At 42.1% G+C, this 25,961-nt stretch overlaps 1 protein-coding gene across 1 annotated transcript; it reads left to right on the forward strand.

Annotated features, from left to right (window-relative positions):
• Positions 1–2,915: 2,915 nt before the first annotated feature.
• Positions 2,916–17,729, forward strand: LOC146959999 (uncharacterized). The gene is given in 4 exon segments (XM_085772714.1): positions 2,916–4,770; positions 4,773–4,818; positions 9,876–11,390; positions 15,683–17,729. Coding segments are annotated over 4 exon segments (5,325 nt in total). The 5' UTR covers positions 2,916–3,053.
• The last annotated feature ends 8,232 nt before the right edge of the window (positions 17,730–25,961 follow it).

A 25,961-nucleotide genomic window follows, 5' to 3' on the forward strand; every position in this document is an offset into this window, starting at 1 on the left:
TTATTAGCAAGCTGTCAGCTTTGTATTTGGTTTGTCATGTGCAGTTGCTCATCCACAGAGGCGCCTGGACGAGCAGCGAGAGGAGAATTTACGGTTCGCGTAGTTTTGAAATGGAGTATTTTTTATTTACACTGCTCGTGTGGAATGCGGAATTTTATTTAACAAAACTTTGGTTTCAAAAATACTTGAGTTCGTAGTGGACAAGGCCTAACCAAAGTCAAAAGTAAAAATGTTTACGACGGAGTTCTCAAACTTTACGGCCTGCCAACATTTAGAAGGAAAAAAAGAAAAAAAATAATAATTAAAACCCGCCAATGTCACGGTTATACGTTACGCTTACCTACACGTCTGATAGCTCGTTAGCTGGTCTGGGACAGAGATTGGCTCATATAAAATCTTTTCTTAAAACAAAAAATGCAGGAGTGTCTGTTCACAGAGAAAGGGAATAGTGAAACAGAGAGGTCACAGCAGATTAAAGTGAAGCTAAAAATACATAATGGTTTTTCAAAATATTCCTCTGAAATAAAAAAAAAGGAAGATCACAATGAACACATCATTTCTGTATTCATGGGTGGAAAGTATAATTAACAAGCAGAGATAAATTGCACATTAGTGCCTCTGGGGATAAACTTAGCTTTAAGGGTTTCCCATTTAGCAGTATCAGCCTTGGGCAATCACTATCTGGGGTTTATAATTATAAAAGTAAAGTAAAGTTTAAAAAAAAAAAAAAAAAAAAAAAAATCACATTTATAAAAAACACAAACCTAAAACACAAACCTTTGATGGTTGACAATTATGTGAAGTGGCCCACTAGATAGCAGAGTGGAGCTAAGTTTTTCAATGACCCGAGACAGTTATGAGCAGCATGAGTTAGTTAGTTTTTTTTTTATGTGTAACATGGTGTGGATGGGACAATGAGGCTGCATGTAAAGCAACAATACATGCTGCCTAACGGGGAGTCCTTTCCCTATGTTCCCACAGCCGTTCCCTCAGCCCTATGTTCCCTCATTTCTAACTCTTTGTTGTCACTGAAAATTAGGCCCTTGCCCTTTGGTCCCACCATTGGTTGGGTTTAGGGGCATATGAAGAAAGATGAGTTGGTTAAAGTTTAGGTAAAAAAAGACAGGGGTAGAGGCTAGACAGGCCCAGATAGACAGTAGTCCTGATAGGTGAGAGAGGAGTCCAGAGGGAACATACGGGCTGATGGGAAAAAACCATAGGGCTGACGGGAACATAGGCAGCGCACCCCTGCCTAAACAAGCGTTGTGAAAAACAAAAGTATAAAAGTTCCAGCCATCATAACAATTTCAACTCACAAGAAATGTATGAAAATAGAACAGAAAAAAACATGGCAGCCTACACAATTTGGATTTCGTCTGCTTTGTGCACACAAGTATATGAAAATAAACTGCTATAAGCAGCACTTCACTGATCTTTTAACATTACACGGGTTTCACAAATCACAATCACCAATCACACTATTTTACTATATATAGTAAAAAAAAAATATTAATTGAGGTGTATGGGAAATGATGGGAGAGGCTTTTTTATGTGACACACCAAGGCCTTCATATTGTCAAAACCTCAATAACCCTAGTACAAAGGCAAATCACCCTGACTGTACAAAAAGTTTCTATTTAATCTACTCGGCCGGGGCAGCATTTAGCTCACTTGGTAGAGGCTACAGTCCTCACCGCAGGCGGCCCCGGTTCGAATCTTGGATCGGGCAGCCCTTTCCTTCATGTCATTCCCCCTCTCTGCCTCCCCCATTTCCTGTCTCTCTCTCGACTGTGCTATCGAATAAAGGCAATAAAACGCCCCAAAAATATACTTAAAAAAAAAAAATCTGCTTGGCCAACTCAAAGTAGGACAATAATCATTGCTGTGTGCCTCAAAGAATTTATCTTTGGAATTTGGGTGGACAGGCCCTTTAAAATGGAATTTGGAATTTCATTGCCAGTAGAATGAGATCGAAACATTTTGTGATGTCACATCTGTCATTGTGATCATGTAACTAAGGTAACCAGACGTCAAAGCATGGTGATGTCACATTAGTAAATGTGATGTCACTTTTGAAAGAGCTTTGATATCTATGACATCAGATCTGTGAAGTCACATGTATAAATTGTGATATCACTTTGGTAGGTGCAATAGTAGCTTTTGAACACACACTGTTACTATTACTGTTACTGATTAATAGAAGATACGTGTTGTAAAACAGTTGGTCTACCAAAAGCAACTGTTTATCCCGGATAAATTCAAGACAAATTTTTCGAAAGGCAAAGCCATTTTTTCCAGATAAGAAAATGGAATCTTGGAGTATCTCTTCAAGCAATTTGTCCATGTCAATTGAAGTTGCCCTGAGCGACTCTGAGAAAAATGTTAATGACTTTAAGATAAGACCCAAACTCAAGAAATCAGTGAGATTTGATTGTCCTCAAGAAGACAAGAAAAAAGAGGACAGACAAGCCAGTGAAAACCAGGGTACAAGGTCTCGGTTCCTCAAAAAGAAAACTCCCGCTGCGGGCAAAGTCATTGAAAAAGAGATTGTAGAAGAGATGGAAGAGGAGAAAGACAGTGTTTTTCAACATCTAAACATACTCGTTAGCCTTCCAGACGAGATGGAGGAAGAGGAGGAAACAAAAGTCAGCAACAACAACAAATCAAAGCAACTTTCTTCTTGGGAGGTTGTGGACTCTCAAACTCTCGCAAGGGAATCCCGCTCTGACAGTAGACGAGACTCTCAAAGTCTTGCAAGTAACTCCTTCTCCAACATTAGTCAGGAAGAGAAGGATGTGGGGGAAAGCCAAGCCACAGTGGCTCCTAAAGAGGATTTGGAGCTGATCAAAAGAGAGCAAGCTAAACAAAAGCAAGCCCTAGAGGAGGAGCAAAAAGAAAAAGATGCGGCTGAAAAGGCTTTTAAGGCAGAAAAAGACAAAACAGCAACTCTTCATACTGAAATTGAGCTCCTGAAGAAAGAAGTAACTAGTCTTAAAAGTTCAAAGACAAAGTACAAACGGAGAAATGAAAAGCTTGAACATGAAATTAATAAAATGAAAGCTGATCATAAAGAGGACAAAAAGGTGATCGAGAAACTCAAACATGACCTGGAGAAAGTACCTCGTCATTACAAAAATGAAATGAAAGAGCGCGATGCAATGCATATCGCCAACATCGACTTCCTAGAGGAGCAACTCATGACCCAACAGAAGTCAAGTGTTGAAAAAGACAATGAAATTCAATCTCTACAGTCCAAGATTCAGAATCTTCAAAGTGATATCGAAGCCAAAGACACCACTGTTTCCTCACTGCAGGCTGAACTTGACCAGTGTGCCTCAAACCTCAAGGAGGAACAAACAAAAAACTGTGAACTCCGGGGAAAGTATGAGGCTGCTGTCTCCCAGCAGCAGAAGGAAGCAGAGCAGCTGGACCATCTGACTCAGGAAACCCAACGACTGGCTTCTGAGAACAAGAGGCTTCAATATCAACTTGAAGATGCTCTGAATGAGAAACAGCTTGCTGAAAAGCAGCTCCATGACAAAAGACAAACTTGCAGCAATGAAAACCAACAACTGGCTTCTGAGAACAAGAGGCTTCAACATGAACTTGAAGATGCTCTGAACGAGAAACAGCTTGCTCAAAAGCAGCTCCAGGACAGAAGACAAACTTGCAGCAATGAAAACCAACAACTGGCCTCTGAGAACAAGAGGTTTCAATGTGAACTTGAAGATGCTCTGAATGAGAAACAGCTTGCTCAGAAGCAGCTCAAGGAAGAAAGACAAACTTGCAGCAATGAAAACCAACAACTGGCCTCTGAGAACAAGAGGCTTCAATGTGAACTTGAAGATGCTCTAAATGAGAGACAACTTGCTCAGAAGCAGCTTGAGGAAGCCAGAGAAACTTGCACCTGTTCCGAGGAGGCAGTCAAGAAGGAGAAAGCTCAGGCTTGTAAAGAGAGAAAAAAGTCAAATGAAGAGTTCTCGTCCTCAGAGGCCAGGATGTACGACATGCAGTCACTTAAGATCAAGAATGCAGATATCAAGGCTAAATTAATGGCTATGGAAACAAAATACGACAGAGAAATCCATGAAGAAATGAGGATAAACCAAAAAAGTCAGGCCATCATTGCTAAACTCAGGTACATGGTAACTGACCTTAAAGCACAACAGTCAGAGAGCAAGACAAGACTGGCCGAACTTGAGGATGCCCTGACAAAAGAAAAGACACAAAACTCTGAGTTGCTGCTGAGAGACAATGAAACGGCTGCCTCTCTTGCAAGAGAAAGGACCATGTGTGATCATTACCGGATCAAGTTTGAAGGAGCTTTGAACAAACAGATACAGACACTAGAAGAACGGCAAAGCCTGGCTGTAGCCCTCCAGAAATCTCAGAACAGCTTATCCACTCTTCAGCAACAGCAGCTGACAGAGTTCAACTCTCTTAGAGTTCAACTCTCAGAGAGCAAAACAAAACAAGCTGAACTTGAAGAAGCCCTAAAACAGGAAAGGGCACGACATTCAGATTTCCAACAGAGAGACGATCAAAGCTTCTCTACTCTTAAACAGGTCAAGACCACTTGCATGAAGTACCGAGTGGAGCTCATGGAAGCTCTGAGAAGGCAGGCAGAGTTACTGGAGGAGCGGCAGAAACTGACCGTGGCCTTACAGACAACTCAGACCAGCTTATCCAAACTTCAAAAACAACATCTGGCAGAGGCAGACACTCAAGTCAAGCACACCAGTGACAGGGAGCTCAGGCTCAAGGAGAACAAGTGGCTCTGCACGGAGCAATGGATGCTCTGAACGGTCTGGAAAAGGAGTTTATCTTCTTTCTTTCTTTCTTTCTTTCTTTCTTTCTTTCTGTCTTCTTTCTATCTTTCTTTCTATCTTTCTGTCTTCTTTCTTTCTGTCTTCTTTCTTTCTTTCTTTCTTTCTTTCTTTCTTTCTATAACCAATGTTGCAGCCAAGCTGTGTGTGTGTCTGAATGTGGGTGTGTCAGTGGTGGGGCACTATGGTTGCTATGGGTTACCTGCACACCTGTGGGCATGGGTGGTTCATCAGTTAATCAATGGAGGACCTCATTTTTGACACACCATCATGAGTTGGAAACGACTTCCCTCAAGTGGCTTTTTTGTCAATAGACAACCACTATCAATAAAAAAAAGTTTTTAAAAAAAGTACTTTATTATTAGTATTTTTTCAGCTAAAGGTTGAATATGGAGAATGCTTATACTTAGCTCACTACAACGGCCCTAATACTTGTTACCAGTGTCGGTGACGGTCGGGAATCGGTCTGCGGCTCCAGACTTTATTTCTTTTTCTTTGCGGCCCTGACTGCTGCTGCTGAGAGAGACTGTGCGTTCAGACCGAAAGCGTCGAGAGCGTCGCGGTGGCCGGAAGTCATTCATTTTCAATGAGAACCAGCATCGAGGAGCGTTGAAGAGCGTCAAAGGCGTTGGCGTCGCATTTTGGCGGCGAGAGCGTCAGGAGAAAGTTGAAATCTCCTGAACTTTATGCTAATGAGCGATGATGCGGAGCAGCGGCAACCAATCAGAGTGTAGATGTCGCGGCCCCTTTAAATGGATGACCAACCACAACCGACGTCAACTTCTTTGACGCGCGTCAAAACGCCAGCGTCGCGGAAAAGCGTCAAGAGCGTCTTTTGACGCTTTTGGTCTGAACGACCCAAGAGAGACTCGGCAGCATCAGAGACAGCTAGTGCGGCTAGCAGCCCTGAGCCCTCCTACTCTGCTGCACGTAGCTTCACCTAAGCTCCGTCATTGGCTGGAGACAAAACACCGACTCTCTTGCGACTCTCTCGCTCTCCACCCAGAAACGTCCACATGCATAACAAAACAGAGCAAAAGACCAAAATACAGGCAGGGGGAGGGGGCGCTGCAGACACAGTCACGGATTTCATTTGTACAAGTCTAATGCTTATTTTTGGGCACAAAACTCCAGACCCAACCTTGAAATAATTTAAGAAATTTTGATGGATTCAACAATGATACCTCGTAGCAGCCAGTAGGGCAGCCTTTCTCAAAGTGTGGTCCGCGGACCCCTGAGCGACCCCTGGTAGTCCGCAAGGTGACATATGGTAACATATCACGTTTTAAAATTAAAAAAAAAAAACCTGCGACATACAGCACAGTACGTGTCTTGTTTTCAGTTTTAAGGGTGTTTACACACATGCTGATGTTCAACCTTGGTCCACAGCACATGCGAAAATGATACACGGTTTAGAGCCGGACGCTTGCGTTGACAGCGCCATGGATCTTTAACCGAGTAGTTACGTTATGTCTCCAGTGTGATGCGCACAGCTGATGTGTTTCCATGACAACAGACGTACATATTCAACAGATTCAGTGTGGACAGAGAGTGTCAGATGTGACGCAACAATTTAGTCACATTTACATGAGACCCGATGTGAAAATAACTCAGAGAAGCAACACTCAACTTGAACAATGGAGACACATGCGGCTGCACTGCCCAGATAACTGGGCACAACAAAAGGACCACACCAGCATCCGACTGCAGTTGTTTCAGTGCGCACCAGAATGCGACTGTTGTCTTCACACTGAACCAAACACACCAAACTCAGGCCCACGGCAGTGTTTCCCATATGTTCATTTAATCGTGGCAGCCCGCCACAAATAAATTACGTCCACCACAAATAGATTTTTCGGCTTTTCGCTCGACCAACGCAATATCGTTCTGTTCACTGATCTCTGCATAGCGCTCTTTCTCCGTTACTGGCGTACACACACACACAGAAACGCGCATGCATGACAGCAGTGCACGGTAAAAGCGAAACTCATACGGTCCAATCGCGTTTTCTTTTCTGTGCTCCTCTGATCAGAGCGGCGTCCCTAGCAACGGTCTGTTATACTTGACGACGGTCATTACATAAATAACAGACCATACAACGCAGCGATTGACCAGAGCAGCATTCAAGAGCCGTAATAACCAGAGTTAATGTTAGCTAGCTTAAATGGACGTGACAAAGTTGGTGTTGTTTATTAGCAAGCTGTCAGCTGTATTTGGTTGTCATGTGCAGTTGCTCATCCACAGAGGCGCCTGGACGAGCAGCGAAGGAGAATTTACGGTTGCGTGTGAATGGAGTATTTTTTATTACACTGCTCGTGTGGATGCGGAATTTTATTTAACAAAACTTTGGTTTCAAAAATACTCGTGTTCGTGTGGACAAGGCCTAACAAAGTCAAAGTAAAAATGTTTACGACGAGTCTATACTTTACGGCCTGCCAACATTTAGAAGAAAAAATAATAATAACCGCCAATGTCACGGTATACGTTACGCTACTACACGTCTGATAGCTCGTTAGCTGGTCTGGGACAGAGATGGCTCATATAAATCTTTAAAAAAAAAGCAGGAGTGTCTGTTCACAGAAAGGAATAGTGAACAGAGAGGTCACAGCATAAGTGAAGCTAAAATTCATAATGGTTTTTCAAATATTCCTCTGAAATAAAAAAAAAGGAAGATCACAAGAACACATCATTTCTGTATTCATGGGTGGAAAGTATAAACAAGCAGAAAATGCACATTTGTGCCTGGATATTAGCTTTAAGGGTTCCCATTAGCAGTATCAGCCTGGCAACAATATCTGGGGTTTATAATTAAAAGTAAAGTAAAGTAAAAATAAAAAAAAAATCACATTTATAAAAACACAAACCTAAACACAAACCTTTGATGGTGCAATTATGTAAGTGCCCACTAGATAGCAGAGTGGAGCTAAGTTTTTCAATGACGAGACAGATGAGCAGCATGAGTTAGTTAGTTTTTTTTTATGTGTACATGGTGGATGACAATGAGGCTGCATGAAAGCACAATGTATGTGCCTAACAAGCGTGAAAACAAAAGTAAAAGTTCAGCCATCATAACAATTCAACTCACAAGAAATGTATGAAAATAGAACAGAAAAAAAACATGGCAGCCTACACATGGATTCGTGTGCACACAAGTATATGAAAATAACTGTATAAGCTGCACTACTGATCTTTTAACATTACAGGTTTCACAAATCACAATCACAATCACACATATATATATATAGTAAAAAAAAAATTCACTTGAGGTGTATGGGAAATGATGGGAGAGGCTTTTTTTATGTGCACACCAAGGCCTTCATATTGTCAAACCTCAATAACCCTAGAGTATTAAAAAGTACAAAGGCAAATCACCCTGACTGTACAAAAAGTTTCTATTTAATCTACTCGGCCGGGGCAGCATTTAGCTCACTTGGTAGAGGCTACAGTCCTCACCGCAGGCGGCCCCGGTTCGAATCTTGGATCGGGCAGCCCTTTCCTTCATGTCATTCCCCCTCTCTGCCTCCCCCATTTCCTGTCTCTCTCTCGACTGTGCTATCGAATAAAGGCAATAAGACGCCCCAAAAATATACTTAAAAAAAAAAAAATCTGCTTGGCCAACTCAAAGTAGAACAATAATCATTGCTGTGTGCCTCAAAGAATTTATCTTTGGAATTTGGGTGGACAGGCCCTTTAAAATGGAATTTGGAATTTCATTGCCAGTAGAATGAGATCGAAACATTTTGTGATGTCACATCTGTCATTGTGATCATGTAACTAAGGTAACCAGACGTCAAAGCATGGTGATGTCACATTAGTAAATGTGATGTCACTTTTGAAAGAGCTTTGATATCTATGACATCAGATCTGTGAAGTCACATGTATAAATTGTGATATCACTTTGGTAGGTGCAATAGTAGCTTTTGAACACACACTGTTACTATTACTGTTACTGATTAATAGAAGATACGTGTTGTAAAACAGTTGGTCTACCAAAAGCAACTGTTTATCCCAGCTAAATTCAAGACCAATTTTCTGAAAGGCAAAGCCATTTTTTCAGATAAGAAAATGGAATCTTGGAGTATCTCTTCAAGCAATTTGTCCATGTCAATTGAAGTTGCCCTGAGCGACTCTGAGAAAAATGTTAATGACTTTAAGATAAGACCCAAACTCAAGAAATCAGTGCGATTTGATTGTCCTCAAGAAGACAAGAAAAAAGAGGACAGACAAGCCAGTGAAAACCAGGGTACGAGGTCTCGGTTCCTCAAAAAGAAAACTCCCGCTGAGGGCAAAGTCATTGAAAAAGAGATTGTAGAAGAGATGGAAGAGGAGAAAGACAGTGTTTTTCAACATCTAAACATAATCCTTAGCCTTCCAGAAGAGCTGGAGGAAGAGGAGGAAACAAAAGTCAGCAACAACAACAAATCAAAGCAACTTTCTTCTTGGGAGGTTGTGGACTCTCAAACTCTCGCAAGGGAATCCCGCTCTGACAGTAGACGAGACTCTCAAAGTCTTGCAAGTAAGTCCTTCTCCAACATTAGTCAGGAAGAGAAGGATGTGGGAGAAAGACAAGCCACAGTGGCTCCTAAAGAGGATTTGGAGCTGATCAAAAGAGAGCAAGCTAAACAAAAGCAAGCCCTAGAGGAGGAGCAAAAAGAAAAAGATGCGGCTGAAAAGGCTTTTAAGGCAGAAAAAGACAAAACAGCAACTCTTCATACTGAAATTGAGCTCCTGAAGAAAGAGGTAACTAGTCTTAAAAGTTCAAAGACAAAGTACAAACGGAGAAATGAAAAGCTTGAACATGAAATTAATAAAATGAAAGCTGATCATAAAGAGGACAAAAAGGTGATCGAGAAACTCAAACATGACCTGGAGAAAGTACCTCGTCATTACAAAAATGACATGAAAGAGCGCGATGCAATGCATATCGCCAACATCGACTTCCTAGAGGAGCAACTCATGACCCAACAGAAGTCAAGTGTTGAAAAAGACTTGTCTTTTTCAACACTTGACTTCTGTTCATTGTAATGAAATTCAATCTCTGCAATCCAGGATTCAGAATCTTCAAAGTGATATCGAAGCCAAAGACACCACTGTTTCCTCACTGCAGGCTGAACTTGACCAGTGTGCCTCAAACCTCAAGGAGGAACAAACAAAAAACTGTGAACTCCGGGGAAAGTATGAGGCTGCTGTCTCCCAGCAGCAGAAGGAAGCAGAGCAGCTGGACCATCTGACTCAGGAAACCCAACGACTGGTTTCTGAGAACAAGAGGCTTCAATATCAACTTGAAGATGCTCTGAATGAGAAACAGCTTGCTGAAAAGCAGCTCCATGACAAAAGACAAACTTGCAGCAATGAAAACCAACAACTGGCTTCTGAGAACAAGAGGCTTCAACATGAACTCGAAGATGCTCTGAACGAGAAACAGCTTGCTCAAAAACAGCTCCAGGACAGAAGACAAACTTGCAGCAATGAAAACCAACAACTGGCCTCTGAGAACAAGAGGCTTCAATGTGAACTTGAAGATGCTCTGAATGAGAAACAGCTTGCTCAGAAGCAGCTCAAGGAAGAAAGACAAACTTGCAGCAACGAAAACCAACAGTTGGCTTCTGAGAACAAGAGGCTTCAATGTGAACTTGAAGATGCTCTAAATGAGAGACAACTTGCTCAGAAGCAGCTTGAGGAAGCCAGAGAAACTTGCACCTGTTCCGAGGAGGCAGTCAAGAAGGAGAAAGCTCAGGCTTGTAAAGAGAGAAAAAAGTCAAATGAAGAGTTCTTGTCCTCAGAGGCCAGGATGTACGACATGCAGTCACTTAAGATCAAGAATGCAGATATCAAGGCTAAATTAATGGCTATGGAAACAAAATACGACAGAGAAATCCATGAAGAAATGAGGATAAACCAAAAAAGTCAGGCCATCATTTCTAAACTCAGGTACATGGTAACTGACCTTAAAGCACAACAGTCAGAGGGCAAGACAAGACTGGCCGAACTTGAGGATGCCCTGACAAAAGAAAAGACACAAAACTCTGAGTTGCTGCTGAGAGACAATGAAACGGCTGCCTCTCTTGCAAGAGAAAGGACCATGTGTGATCATTACCGGATCAAGTTTGAAGAAGCTTTGAACAAACAGATACAGACACTAGAAGAACGGCAAAGCCTGGCTGTAGCCCTCCAGAAATCTCAGGACAGCTTATCCACTCTTCAGCAACAACAGCTGACAGAGTTCAACCCTCTTAGAGTTCAACTCTCAGAGAGCAAAACAAAACAAGCTGAACTTGAAGAAGCCCTAAAACAGGAAAGGACACGACATTCAGATTTCCAACAGAGAGACGATCAAAGCTTCTCTACTCTTAAACAGGTCAAGACCACTTGCATGAAGTACCGAGTGGAGCTCATGGAAGCTCTGAGAAGGCAGGCAGAGTTACTGGAGGAGCGGCAGAAACTGACCGTGGCCTTACAGACAACTCAGACCAGCTTATCCAACCTTCAAAAACAACATCTGGCAGAGGCAGACACTCAAGTCAAGCACATCAGTGACAGGGAGCTCAGGCTCAAGGAGAACAAGTGGCTCTGCACGGAGCAATGGATGCTCTGAACGGTCTGGAAAAGGAGTTTATCTTCTTTCTTTCTTTCTTTCTTTCTTTCTTTCTTTCTTTCTTTCTTTCTTTCTTTCTTTCTTTCTGTCTTCTTTCTATCTTTCTGTCTTCTTTCTATCTTTCTTTCTATCTTTCCGTCTTCTTTCTTTCTGTCTTCTTTCTATCTTTCTGTCTTATTTCTTTCTTTCTTTCTTTCTTTCTTTCTTTCTTTCTTTCTATAACCAATGTTGCAGCCAATTTGGATCTCTGTGTGTGTCTGTGTGAATGAATGTGGGTGTGTCAGTGGTGGGGCACTATGGTTGCTATGGGTTACCTGCACACCTGTGGGCATGGGTGGTTCATCAGTTAATCAATGGAGGACCTCATTTTTGACACACCATCATGAGTTGGAAACGACTTCCCTCAAGTGGCTTTTTTGTCAATAGACAACCACTATAAATAAAAAAAAGTTTTAAAAAAAAGTACTTTATTATTAGTATTTTTTCAGCTAAAGGTTGAATATGGAGAATGCTTATACTTAGCTCACAACAACGGCCCTAATACTTGTTACCAGTGTCGGTGACGGTCGGGAATCGGTCTGCGGCTCCAGACTTTATTTCTTTTTCTTTGCGGCCCTGACTGCTGCTGCTGAGAGAGAGAGACTCGGCAGCATCAGAGACAGCTAGTGCGGCTAGCAGCCCTGAGCCCTCCTACTCTGCTGCACGTAGCTTCACCTGAGCTCCGTCATTGGCTGGAGACAAAACACCGACTCTCTTGCGACTCTCTCGCACTCCACCCAGAAACGTCCACATGCATAACAAAACAGAGCAAAAGACCAAAATACAGGCAGGGGGAGGGGGCGCTGCAGACACAGTCACGGATTTCATTTGTACAAGTCTAATGTTTATTTTTGGGCACAAAACTCCAGACCCAACCTTGAAATAATTTAAGAAATTTTGATGGGTTCAACAATGATACCTCGTAGCAGCCAGTAGGGCAGCCTTTCTCAAAGTGTGGTCCGCGGACCCCTGAGCGACCCCTGGTAGTCCGCAAGGTGACATGGTAACATATCACGTTTTAAAATTAAAAAAAAAAAACCTGCAACATACAGCACAGTACGTGTCTTGTTTTCAGTTTTAAGGGTGTTTACACATGTTCAACCTTGGTCCACAGCACATGCGAAAATGATACACGGTTGAGCCGGACGCTTGCGTTGACAGCGCCATGGATCTTTAACCGAGTAGTTACCAGTGTGATGCGCACAGCTGATGTGTTTCCATGACAACAGACGTATATTCAACAGATTCAGTGTGGACAGAGAGCGTCAGATGTGACGCGATTGTCGGTCGCAACAATTTTGTCACATTTACATGAGTCCTGATGTGAAAATAACACTCAACTTGAACAATGGAGACACATGCGGCTGCACTGCCCAGATAACTGGGCACAACAAAAGGACCACACCAGCATCCGACTGCAGTTGTTTCAGTGTGCACCAGAATGCGACTGTTGTGTTCACACTGAACCAGACACACCAAACTCAGGCCCACGGCAGTGTTTCCCATACGTTCATTTATTCGTGGCAGCCCGCCACAAATAAATTACGTCCACCACAAATAGATTTTTCGGCTTTTCGCTCGACCAACACAATATCGTTCTGTTCACTGATCTCCGCATAGCGCTCTTTCTCCTTTATTGGCGTACACACACACACACACACACACACACACACACAGAAAGGCGCATGCATGACAGCAGTGCACGGTAAAAGCGAAACTCATACGGTCCAATCACGTTTTCTTTTCTGTGCTCCTCTGATCAGAGCGGCGTCCCTAGCAACGGTCTGTTATACTTGACGACGGTCATTACAGAAATAACAGACCATACAATGCAGCGATTGACCAGAGCAGCATTCAAGAGCCGTAATAACCAGAGTTAATGTTAGCTAGCTTAAATGGACGTGACAAAGTTGGTGTTGTTTATTAGCAAGCTGTCAGCTGTATTTGGTTGTCATGTGCAGTTGCTCATCCACAGAGGCGCCTGGACGAGCAGCGAAGGAGAATTTACGGTTGCGTACGTATGGAGTATTTTTTATTACACTGCTCGTGTGGATGCGGAATTTTATTTAACAAAACTTTGGTTTCAAAAATACTCGTGTTCGTGTGGACAAGGCCTAACAAAGTCAAAGTAAAAATGTTTACGACGAGTCTATACTTTACGGCCTGCCAACATTTAGAAGAAAAAATAATAATAACCGCCAATGTCACGGTATACGTTACGCTACTACACGTCTGATAGCTCGTTAGCTGGTCTGTGACAGAGATGGCTCATATAAATCTTTTTAAAAAAAGCAGGAGTGTCTGTTCACAGAAAGGAATAGTGAAGAGAGGTCACAGCATAAGTGAAGCTAAAATTCATAATGGTTTTTCAAATATTCCTCTGAAAAAAAAAAAAAAATGGAAGATCACAAGAACACATCATTTCTGTATTCATGGGTGGAAAGTATAAACAAGCAGAAAATGCACATTAGTGCCTGGATATTAGCTTTAAGGGTTCCCATTAGCAGTATCAGCCTGGCAACAATATCTGGGGTTTATAATTAAAAGTAAAGTAAAGTAAAAAAAAAAAAAAAAAAATCACATTTATAAAAACACAAACGTAAACACAAACCTTTGATGGTGCAATTATGTAAGTGCCCACTAGATAGCAGAGTGGAGCTAAGTTTTTCAATGACGAGACAGATGAGCAGCATGAGTTAGTTAGTTTTTTTTTATGTGTACATGGTGGATGACAATGAGGCTGCATGAAAGCACAATACATGTGCCTAACGAGCGTGAAAACAAAAGTAAAAGTTCAGCCATCATAACAATTCAACTCACAAGAAATGTATGAAAATAGAACAGAAAAAAAACATGGCAGCCTACACATGGATTCGTGTGCACACAAGTATATGAAAATAACTGTATAAGCTGCACTACTGATCTTTTAACATTACAGGTTTCACAAATCACAATCACACACATATATATATATAGTAAAAAAAAAATTCACTTGAGGTGTATGGGAAATGATGGGAGAGGCTTTTTTTATGTGCACACCAAGGCCTTCATATTGTCAAACCTCAATAACCCTAGAGTATTAAAAAGTACAAAGGCAAATCACCCTGACTGTACAAAAAGTTTCTATTTAATCTACTCGGCCGGGGCAGCATTTAGCTCACTTGGTAGAGGCTACAGTCCTCACCGCAGGCGGCCCCGGTTCGAATCTTGGATCGGGCAGCCCTTTCCTTCATGTCATTCCCCCTCTCTGCCTCCCCCATTTCCTGTCTCTCTCTCGACTGTGCTATCGAATAAAGGCAATAAAACGCCCCAAAAATATACTTTAAAAAAAAAAAAATCTGCTTGGCCAACTCAAAGTAGAACAATAATCATTGCTGTGTGCCTCAAAGAATTTATCTTTGGAATTTGGGTGGACAGGCCCTTTAAAATGGAATTTGGAATTTCATTGCCAGTAGAATGAGATCGAAACATTTTGTGATGTCACATCTGTCATTGTGATCATGTAACTAAGGTAACCAGACGTCAAAGCATGGTGATGTCACATTAGTAAATGTGATGTCACTTTTGAAAGAGCTTTGATATCTATGACATCAGATCTGTGAAGTCACATGTATAAATTGTGATATCACTTTGGTAGGTGCAATAGTAGCTTTTGAACACACACTGTTACTATTACTGTTACTGATTAATAGAAGATACGTGTTGTAAAACAGTCGGTCTACCAAAAGCAACTGTTTATCCCAGCTAAATTCAAGACCAATTTTCTGAAAGGCAAAGCCATTTTTTCAGATAAGAAAATGGAATCTTGGAGTATCTCTTCAAGCAATTTGTCCATGTCAATTGAAGTTGCCCTGAGCGACTCTGAGAAAAATGTTAATGACTTTAAGATAAGACCCAAACTCAAGAAATCAGTGAGATTTGATTGTCCTCAAGAAGACAAGAAAAAAGAGGACAGACAAGCCAGTGAAAACCAGGGTACAAGGTCTCGGTTCCTCAAAAAGAAAACTCCCGCTGTGGGCAAAGTCATTGAAAAAGAGATTGTAGAAGAGATGGAAGAGGAGAAAGACAGTGTTTTTCAACATCTAAACATAATCCTTAGCCTTCCAGAAGAGCTGGAGGAAGAGGAGGAAACAAAAGTCAGCAACAACAACAAATCAAAGCAACTTTCTTCTTGGGAGGTTGTAGACTCTCAAACTCTCGCAAGGGAATCCCGCTCTGACAGTAGACGAGACTCTCAAAGTCTTGCAAGTAACTCCTTCTCCAACATTAGTCAGGAAGAGAAGGATGTGGGAGAAAGACAAGCCACAGTGGCTCCTAAAGAGGATTTGGAGCTGATCAAAAGAGAGCAAGCTAAACAAAAGCAAGCCCTAGAGGAGGAGCAAAAAGAAAAAGATGCGGCTGAAAAGGCTTTTAAGGCAGAAAAAGACAAAACAGCAACTCTTCATACTGAAATTGAGCTCCTGAAGAAAGAAGTAACTAGTCTTAAAAGTTCAAAGACAAAGTACAAACGGAGAAATGAAAAGCTTGAACATGAAATTAATAAAATGAAAGCTGATCATAAAGAGGACAAAAAGGTGATCGAGAAACTCAAACATGACCTGGAGAAAGTACCTCGTCATTACAAAAATGAAATGAAAGAGCGCGATGCAATGCATATCGCCAACATCGACTTCCTAGAGGAGCAACTCATGACCCAACAGAAGTCAAGTGTTGAAAAAGACAATGAAATTCAATCTCTGCAATCCAGGATTCAGAATCTTCAAAGTGATATCGAAGCCAAAGACACCACTGTTTCCTCACTGCAGGCTGAACTTGACCAGTGTGCCTCAAACCTCAAGGAGGAACAAACAAAAAACTGTGAACTCCGGGCAAAGTATGAGGCTGCTGTCTCCCAGCAGCAGAAGGAAGCAGAGCAGCTGGACCATCTGACTCAGGAAACCCAACGACTGGCTTCTGAGAACAAGAGGCTTCAATATCAACTTGAAGATGCTCTGAATGAGAAACAGCTTGCTGAAAAGCAGCTCCATGACAAAAGACAAACTTGCAGCAATGAAAACCAACAACTGGCTTCTGAGAACAAGAGGCTTCAACATGAACTCGAAGATGCTCTGAATGAGAAACAGCTTGCTCAAAAGCAGCTCCAGGACAGAAGACAAACTTGCAGCAATGAAAACCAACAACTGGCCTCTGAGAACAAGAGGCTTCAATGTGAACTTGAAGATGCTCTGAATGAGAAACAGCTTGCTCAGAAGCAGCTCAAGGAAGAAAGACAAACTTGCAGCAACGAAAACCAACAGTTGGCTTCTGAGAACAAGAGGCTTCAATGTGAACTTGAAGATGCTCTAAATGAGAGACAACTTGCTCAGAAGCAGCTTGAGGAAGCCAGAGAAACTTGCACCTGTTCCGAGGAGGCAGTCAAGAAGGAGAAAGCTCAGGCTTGTAAAGAGAGAAAAAAGTCAAATGAAGAGTTCTCGTCCTCAGAGGCCAGGATGTACGACATGCAGTCACTTAAGATCAAGAATGCAGATATCAAGGCTAAATTAATGGCTATGGAAACAAAATACGATAGAGAAATCCATGAAGAAATGAGGATAAACCAAAAAAGTCAGGCCAGCATTGCTAAACTCAGGTACATGGTAACTGACCTTAAAGCACAACAGTCAGAGGGCAAGACAAGACTGGCCGAACTTGAGGATGCCCTGACAAAAGAAAAGACACAAAACTCTGAGTTGCTGCTGAGAGACAATGAAACGGCTGCCTCCCTTGCAAGAGAAAGGACCATGTGTGATCATTACCGGATCAAGTTTGAAGAAGCTTTGAACAAACAGATACAGACACTAGAAGAACGGCAAAGCCTGGCTGTAGCCCTCCAGAAATCTCAGAACAGCTTATCCACTCTTCAGCAACAGCAGCTGACAGAGTTCAACCCTCTTAGAGTTCAACTCTCAGAGAGCAAAACAAAACAAGCTGAACTTGAAGAAGCCCTAAAACAGGAAAGGGCACGACATTCAGATTTCCAACAGAGAGACGATCAAAGCTTCTCTACTCTTAAACAGGTCAAGACCACTTGCATGAAGTACCGAGTGGAGCTCATGGAAGCTCTGAGAAGGCAGGCAGAGTTACTGGAGGAGCGGCAGAAACTGACCGTGGCCTTACAGACAACTCAGACCAGCTTATCCAAACTTCAAAAACAACATCTGGCAGAGGCAGACACTCAAGTCAAGCACATCAGTGACAAGTGGCTCTGCACGGAGCAATGGATGCTCTGAACGGTCTGGAAAAGGAGTTTATCTTCTTTCTTTCTTTCTTTCTTTCTTTCTTTCTTTCTTTCTTTCTTTCTTTCTTTCTTTCTTTCTTTCTTTCTGTCTTCTTTCTATCTTTCTTTCTTTCTGTCTTCTTTCTATCTTTCTTTCTTTCTGTCTTCTTTCTATCTTTCTGTCTTCTTTCTTTCTTTCTTTCTTTCTTTCTTTCTTTCTTTCTTTCTTTCTTTCTATAACCAATGTTGCAGCCAAGCTGTGTGTGTGTCTGAATGTGGGTGTGTCAGTGGTGGGGCACTATGGTTGCTATGGGTTACCTGCACACCTGTGGGCATGGGTGGTTAATCAGTTAATCAATGGAGGACCTCATTTTTGACACACCATCATGAGTTGGAAACGACTTCCCTCAAGTGGCTTTTTTGTCAATAGACAACCACTATCAATAAAAAAAAGTTTTTAAAAAAAGTACTTTATTATTAGTATTTTTTCAGCTAAAGGTTGAATATGGAGAATGCTTATACTTAGCTCACTACAACGGCCCTAATACTTGTGTCGGTGACGGTCGGGAATCGGTCTGCGGCTCCAGACTGTATTTCTTTTTCTTTGCGGTCCTGACTGCTGCTGCTGAGAGAGAGAGACTCGGCAGCATCAGAGACAGCTAGTGCGGCTAGCAGCCCTGAGCCCTCCTACTCTGCTGCACGTAGCTTCACCTGAGCTCCGTCATTGGCTGGAGACAAAACACCGACTCTCTTGCGACTCTCTCGCTCTCCACCCAGAAACGTCCACATGCATAACAAAACAGAGCGAAAGACCAAAATACAGGCAGGGGGCAACACAGTCTCACCCCTTTGCGTCAAACGGTTGACGCTTGGTCAAGGCCCCTTACGTCAATATACTGACGTGGAGGGGGTACCCTCGAGGTCGTTTCTCGACGAATAGGGCCACTCATAGACTTGAATGCAAATCCCTCATCGTCGGATTTTGACGAAGGGGGGCGGGACCGTTTCTCCCTCACTCCCAGTGCGTCAACAGCCTGACGAACGGTCACTGTCCCTCATCGTCACATGCCTGACTCATTAGCAGGGTTTATACAGAAATTCTTAAGTTGAATTTAATACCTTTTAATACCTTTTTTAATACCGTCACAATATTTTTTAATACCAACACGACTTCGAGCTGCAACTGTAGTGGCAACTTTTCGAACTTCAGTGTTGGGGGTAACTAATTAAAAAGTAACAGATTACTGTAATTTTCTTACTTAACTTTCTGAGTGACTAAGTGTAGTAGGCAAATGCTCACAATTCAAATCAAGTACCTGTTACCTGTTAGGGGGGTGTGCTTAGGGCGGTGACACTCAGCATTAACAAATTATACAGTATACAGGTGCATCTCAATACATTATAATATCATGGCAAAGTCCATTTCCAGAAGTAAAGCCAACATTTCTGTAGCCTATTAAAAATGCTTTTTTTTTTTTTTAATTGGTCCTTTGTAATATTTAGATTTTTGGGGATACTGAATTATAGGTCTTCATTTAACGTTAGTCATAATTAGTACAATTAAAATAAATAGAATAAATAAAGACATGAAATGTTTCATTCTTTGTGTTAGTTTCACTTTTTGAATTGAAATACTGACATATGCCTTGATAAACTTAAGTTAACCATGATATTCTAATGCACCTGTGAATTGGAAATAATAGGAGTGATAGGTACAGTGAAATAATTAATTACTGCATACATCTTGACAGCTCGCCTTAACTTCATTTTAACCCTTCTGTGATTACGTTTGTCTGTACAGCACTTTGGAAACCTTTGTGTTTATTTAAATTGGACAGAGCTCTGTGGGAAACACCTGCCTGACACAGCAACATAGGGAACCGTGCACGTCTGCAGCGCACAGCTGATACTCGTGCACGAAAAAACAAGCGCGTCGCCATCGCATCGAATGCGCGCAGCTACGGTAGTGCTTTCGGTTGTGAGCGTGCATGTCGCGCGTCTACATTGGATATTGTATAATCAGAGCGAACTATGAATGAGGTTGCTTCACTTTCACGTGATTATCAGCCTGTTCAACATTTTACTGACCTGACGTCTTTTCACATGGGCTTCCTTCACCTTTCAAACGGGGCAGAGCTCCGTGGGAAACAGTAGGAGAGACACCGAGGGAGAATCTTGGTCTGACCCAACACTTACACATTGTGATCGCGCATGTTGCGCATCTATATTAAAACTAATGACAATAGATCTGAACGGTCCCCCATGCACACATGTTTTAACTAGCAGCCAAAACCACCCAGGCGGCACGGTTTTAGACTGAAGCGCAAATAGTTTTACCGCGAACGCACACTGACCGACGTCACATCATTGATATCGCTCTGGTCCTACTTGCACATATAATTTATACAATATAGGCTAAATAAATTCACAGGATTTTTAGGCCTGCACTTAACACAAATGGGAACAAACTCATAGTTGGATAGTGCTTCGAAAATTTAATACCTCGTCAGATGACATTTATTACTTTTTAATACTTTTTAATGGCCTTAATTTTTGCTAATTTCATTTACTACCTTTTAATACCTTTTACAACCCCGCGGAAACCCTGATTAGGTGCCCGTTTTTCGTCAGGTTTTGACGCGCTCGGCTTTCAGTTGATTCCAATGCAGTTCCCTTCGCGGCGATATGTGACGCTCAGAGCAAGTGATCCAGCCGACCGGCTGCGGCACTGACGGACGCTGTGAGCAGAGAATAACTTTTTTTTTTTTTTTTTTTAACTTTTCCTTAAATCTTTATTGAACCTGATGCTGCTGTGTCTGACGTAGCTTTCGGCAAGGACGTCCTTTCGGTTATTTATTTATTTATTTATTTAGTGATCATGGTGTTTAGTGCAGAATAATCAATCAATAAATAAATAAATAAATTACGTCCTTGTCGGAAGCTGCGTCAGACCAGGAGGGGGGGGGGTTGTGGATTCTACAGGTGAAGACCACTTCCGCGTTCAAAAAGCTGCTCTGTTTAATCAATATTCTGAAGAAAGATCTGATTATTAGCCATAACGCTGTAACCATCCAAGGAAGACTGTGTAACAATATTATGTGCTTCTGCTGAGTCCAAAAGCCCTTTGTAATATCAACTTTATTTTAAGAAAACACGCTTTGTTTCCAATGTCATATCACGGAGAAGCACTACATTACCCATAATCCTCATATTTATCAGCAACGTGTCTGATTGGTTGAGCTTGCTGTTACCAGCAAATGAAAAAATAAAACAAATTGAGCTTATATTATTTTCTTAGTAACTAAAAGGTCTTAACATCTTTTTTGTTTTCAACATTGAATAAAAAAAGGGTGCTATATTGTTAAAATTCAACAATAAAGTGCATAAAAGTTGGCTTGACTTCTTTCTTTTTTTTCATAATTTTCACCAGCATCTTTCTGGTCCACATCACATCATATTTATTGTAATTTTTAATTCAATGAGTGACATTTTATTTTTTATCTGAAAAACATTATTATGAATTCAAGGGTCAGAGGTCACTGATTAGTGTTAAATTTAACCTTTTTGACCCTGTTTCCTTGAATAAATCACTAAGACTTTGATGCGGGAAGCTGAGATTTTGATTTGATTTTGTTCAGAGCACTAGGAACAAAGTTTCTGTAGAATTTCAGACCTGTCGGACGTCCAGAAGGGTCACAGCTGACTGTCCAGGCTCGTTTCTCGGCCTTCAAAGCCTAGATTTAGAAGCCTTTTGTCTAATAACGTCTACATCCTTGGGGTTATAAGGGTGAAAGTTTCATGCATTTGTCCGGGGCCTAAGGCCATCCACCATGTGCAATTTCAAACCCGTGCGACCTTCACAAGTGTCAAAGGTCACTGATTTGTGACCTTTTTGACCCCGTTTCCTTGAATGAAACACCAAGACTTTGATGCGGGAAGCTGAGATTTTGATAGGTTGTCCAGAATGTCTAGTAGATTGTGTGTGCAAAAGATTCAGAGCTCTGTGACATTCAGAAGGGTCACAAATAGCCAAAAAGCAATGCTCCTTTCTCTGACCTCATATTAAAGGAGAAATGCAATTCTTTAATAGCTTCCAGGTGCTTTGGCCTATCAGGCTGAATTTTTAGCTAAAGGAGCTGGTGTACGATCAGGAAGTAGGGGAGCAGTGCATAAAGCCAATTGGTAAGTGTCAAAGGTCACAGGGGTCAAACATCAAAGTGAATCCAGCCATTCCTGCTTTTTCTCAACAAAACATACACGCTTTAAGTTATCATCATGAAATATTAATAGGTTGTATATCAGAGAGTCCTCTATCAGAATATTTTGGTCCCGTTGCTCTAGGGGCCCCGGGGGGCCACTTGGCTTTCCCATGCTCCCACAGAGTTGGGTCTCGGGGTGATGGATAAGGGCCTCACCATGAGTCCACAGGCCAAGTTTCAAGTGATTTGGTCGGTTTCTATGGAAACGGCGGCCTCAAGGATACAGAGGAATGCGACTGTTTGAAGCCCCGCCTCTCGAAAAGTAATGGCTCAATCAGGACCAAACACACATCTACGCGTTCGTCTTGGGCCCCCGAACCATATATTACGAAATCAGAACTGTACGACTTTTGGAAATGTGTTTTGTCTATTTCGGCTTTTCAGACTCAGAGTCTGTCAGACTTAAAGCTTGAGAGACCCTCTTAGTCAGAAAAGCCGAAATAGACAAAACACATTTCCAAAAGTCGTACAGTTCTGATTTCGTAATATATGGTTCGGGGGCCCAAGACGAACGCGTAGATGTGTGTTTGGTCCTGATTGAGCCATTACTTTTCGAGAGGCGGGGCTTCAAACAGTCGCATTCCTCTGTATCCTTGAGGCCGCCGTTTCCATAGAAACCGACCAAATCACTTGAAACTTGGCCTGTGGACTCATGGTGAGGCCCTTATCCATCACCCCGAGACCCAACTCTGTGGGAGCATGGGAAAGCCAAGTGGCCCCCCGGGCCCCCTGGGGCCCCTAGAGCAACGGGACCAAAATATTCTGATAGAGGACTCTCTGATATACAACCTATTAATATTTCATGATGATAACTTAAAGCGTGTATGTTTTGTTGAGAAAAAGCAGGAATGGCTGGATTCACTTTGATGTTTGACCCCTGTGACCTTTGACACTTACCAATTGGCTTTATGCACTGCTCCCCTACTTCCTGATCGTACACCAGCTCCTTTAGCTAAAAATTCAGCCTGATAGGCCAAAGCACCTGGAAGCTATTAAAGAATGGCATTTCTCCTTTAATATGAGGTCAGAGAAAGGAGCATTGCTTTTTGGCTATTTGTGACCCTTCTGAATGTCACAGAGCTCTGAATCTTTTGCACACACAATCTACTAGACATTCTGGACAACCTATCAAAATCTCAGCTTCCCACATCAAAGTCTTGGTGTTTCATTCAAGGAAACGGGGTCAAAAAGGTCACAAATCAGTGACCTTTGACACTTGTGAAGGTCGCACGGGTTTGAAATTGCACATGGTGGATGGCCTTAGGCCCCGGACAAATGCATGAAACTTTCAGCCTTATAACCCCAAGGATGTAGACATTATTAGACAAAAGGCTTCTAAATCTAGGCTTTGAAGGCCGAGAAACGAGCCTGGACAGTCAGCTGTGACCCTTCTGGACGTCCGACAGGTCTGAAATTCTACAGAAACTTTGTCCCTAGTGCTCTGAACAAAATCAAATCAAAATCTCAGCTTCCCGCATCAAAGTCTTAGTGATTTATTCAAGGAAACAGGGTCAAAAAGGTTAAATTTAACACTAATCAGTGACCTCTGACCCTTGAATTCATAATAATGTTTTTCAGATAAAAAATAAAATGTCACTCATTGAATTAAAAATTACAATAAATATGATGTGATGTGGACCAGAAAGATGCTGGTGAAAATTATGAAAAAAAAGAAAGAAGTCAAGCCAACTTTTATGCACTTTATTGTTGAATTTTAACAATATAGCACCCTTTTTTTATTCAATGTTGAAAACAAAAAAGATGTTAAGACCTTTTAGTTACTAAGAAAATAATATAAGCTCAATTTGTTTTATTTTTTCATTTGCTGGTAACAGCAAGCTCAACCAATCAGACACGTTGCTGATAAATATGAGGATTATGGGTAATGTAGTGCTTCTCCGTGATATGACATTGGAAACAAAGCGTGTTTTCTTAAAATAAAGTTGATATTACAAAGGGCTTTTGGACTCAGCAGAAGCACATAATATTGTTACACAGTCTTCCTTGGATGGTTACAGCGTTATGGCTAATAATCAGATCTTTCTTCAGAATATTGATTAAACAGAGCAGCTTTTTGAACGCGGAAGTGGTCTTCACCTGTAGAATCCACAACCCCCCCCCTCCTGGTCTGACGCAGCTTCCGACAAGGACGTAATTTATTTATTTATTTATTGATTGATTATTCTGCACTAAACACCATGATCACTAAATAAATAAATAAATAAATAAATAAATAACCGAAAGGACGTCCTTGCCGAAAGCTACGTCAGACACAGCAGCATCAGGTTCAATAAAGATTTAAGGAAAAGTAAAAAAAAAAAAAAAAGTTAAAAAAAAAAGTTATTCTCTGCTCACAGCGTCCGTCAGTGCCGCAGCCGGTCGGCTGGATCACTTGCTCTGAGCGTCACATATCGCCGCGAAGGGAACTGCATTGGAATCAACTGAAAGCCGAGCGCGTCAAAACCTGACGAAAAACGGGCACCTAATGAGTCAGGCATGTGACGATGAGGGACAGTGACCGTTCGTCAGGCTGTTGACGCACTGGGAGTGAGGGAGAAACGGTCCCGCCCCCCTTCGTCAAAATCCGACGATGAGGGATTTGCATTCAAGTCTATGAGTGGCCCTATTCGTCGAGAAACGACCTCGAGGGTACCCCCTCCACGTCAGTATATTGACGTAAGGGGCCTTGACCAAGCGTCAACCGTTTGACGCAAAGGGGTGAGACTGTGTTGCAGGGGGAGAGGGTGCTGCAGACACAGTCACGGATTTCATTTGTACAAGTCTAATGTTTATTTTTGGGCACAAAACTCCAGACCCAACCTTGAAATAATTTAAGAAATTTTGATGGGTTCAACATCGTAGCAGCCAGTAGGGCAGCCTTTCTCAAAGTGTGGTCCGCGGACCCCTGAGCGACCCCTGGTAGTCCGCAAGGTGACATATGGTAACATATCACGTTTTAAAATTAAAAAAAAAAAACCTGCGACATACAGCACAGTACGTGTCTTGTTTTCAGTTTTAAGGGTGTTTACACACATGCTGATGTTCAACCTTGGTCCACAGCACATGCGAAAATGATACACGGTTTAGAGCCGGACGCTTGCGTTGACAGCGCCATGGATCTTTAACCGAGTAGTTACGTTATGTCTCCAGTGTGATGCGCACAGCTGATGTGTTTCCATGACAACAGACGTACATATTCAACAGATTCAGTGTGGACAGAGAGTGTCAGATGTGACGCAACAATTTAGTCACATTTACATGAGACCCGATGTGAAAATAACTCAGAGAAGCAACACTCAACTTGAACAATGGAGACACATGCGGCTGCACTGCCCAGATAACTGGGCACAACAAAAGGACCACACCAGCATCCGACTGCAGTTGTTTCAGTGCGCACCAGAATGCAACTGTTGTCTTCACACTGAACCAAACACACCAAACTCAGGCCCACGGCAGTGTTTCCCATATGTTCATTTATTCGTGGCAGCCCGCCACAAATAAATTACGTCCACCACAAATAGATTTTTCGGCTTTTCGCTCGACCAACGCAATATCGTTCTGTTCACTGATCTCTGCATAGCGCTCTTTCTCCTTTATTGGCGTACACACACACACAGAAACGCGCATGCATGACAGCAGTGCACGGTAAAAGCGAAACTCATACGGTCCAATCGCGTTTTCTTTTCTGTGCTCCTCTGATCAGAGCGGCGTCCCTAGCAACGGTCTGTTATACTTGACGACGGTCATTACAGAAATAACTGACCATACAACGCAGCGATTGACCAGAGCAGCATTCAAGAGCCGTGTAGGCTAACCAGAGTTAATGTTAGCTAGCTTAAATGGACGTGACAAAGTTGGTGTTGTTTATTAGCAAGCTGTCAGCTGTATTTGGTTGTCATGTGCAGTTGCTCATCCACAGAGGCGCCTGGACGAGCAGCGAAGGAGAATTTACGGTTGCGTGTGAATGGAGTATTTTTTATTACACT

The sequence above is a fragment of the Trachurus japonicus genome, unplaced genomic scaffold, assembly GCF_045865225.1.
Source record: "Trachurus japonicus isolate A0001 unplaced genomic scaffold, Traja_1.0 AP030797.1".
In the NCBI taxonomy this organism is placed as follows: Eukaryota; Metazoa; Chordata; class Actinopteri; order Carangiformes; family Carangidae; genus Trachurus; species Trachurus japonicus.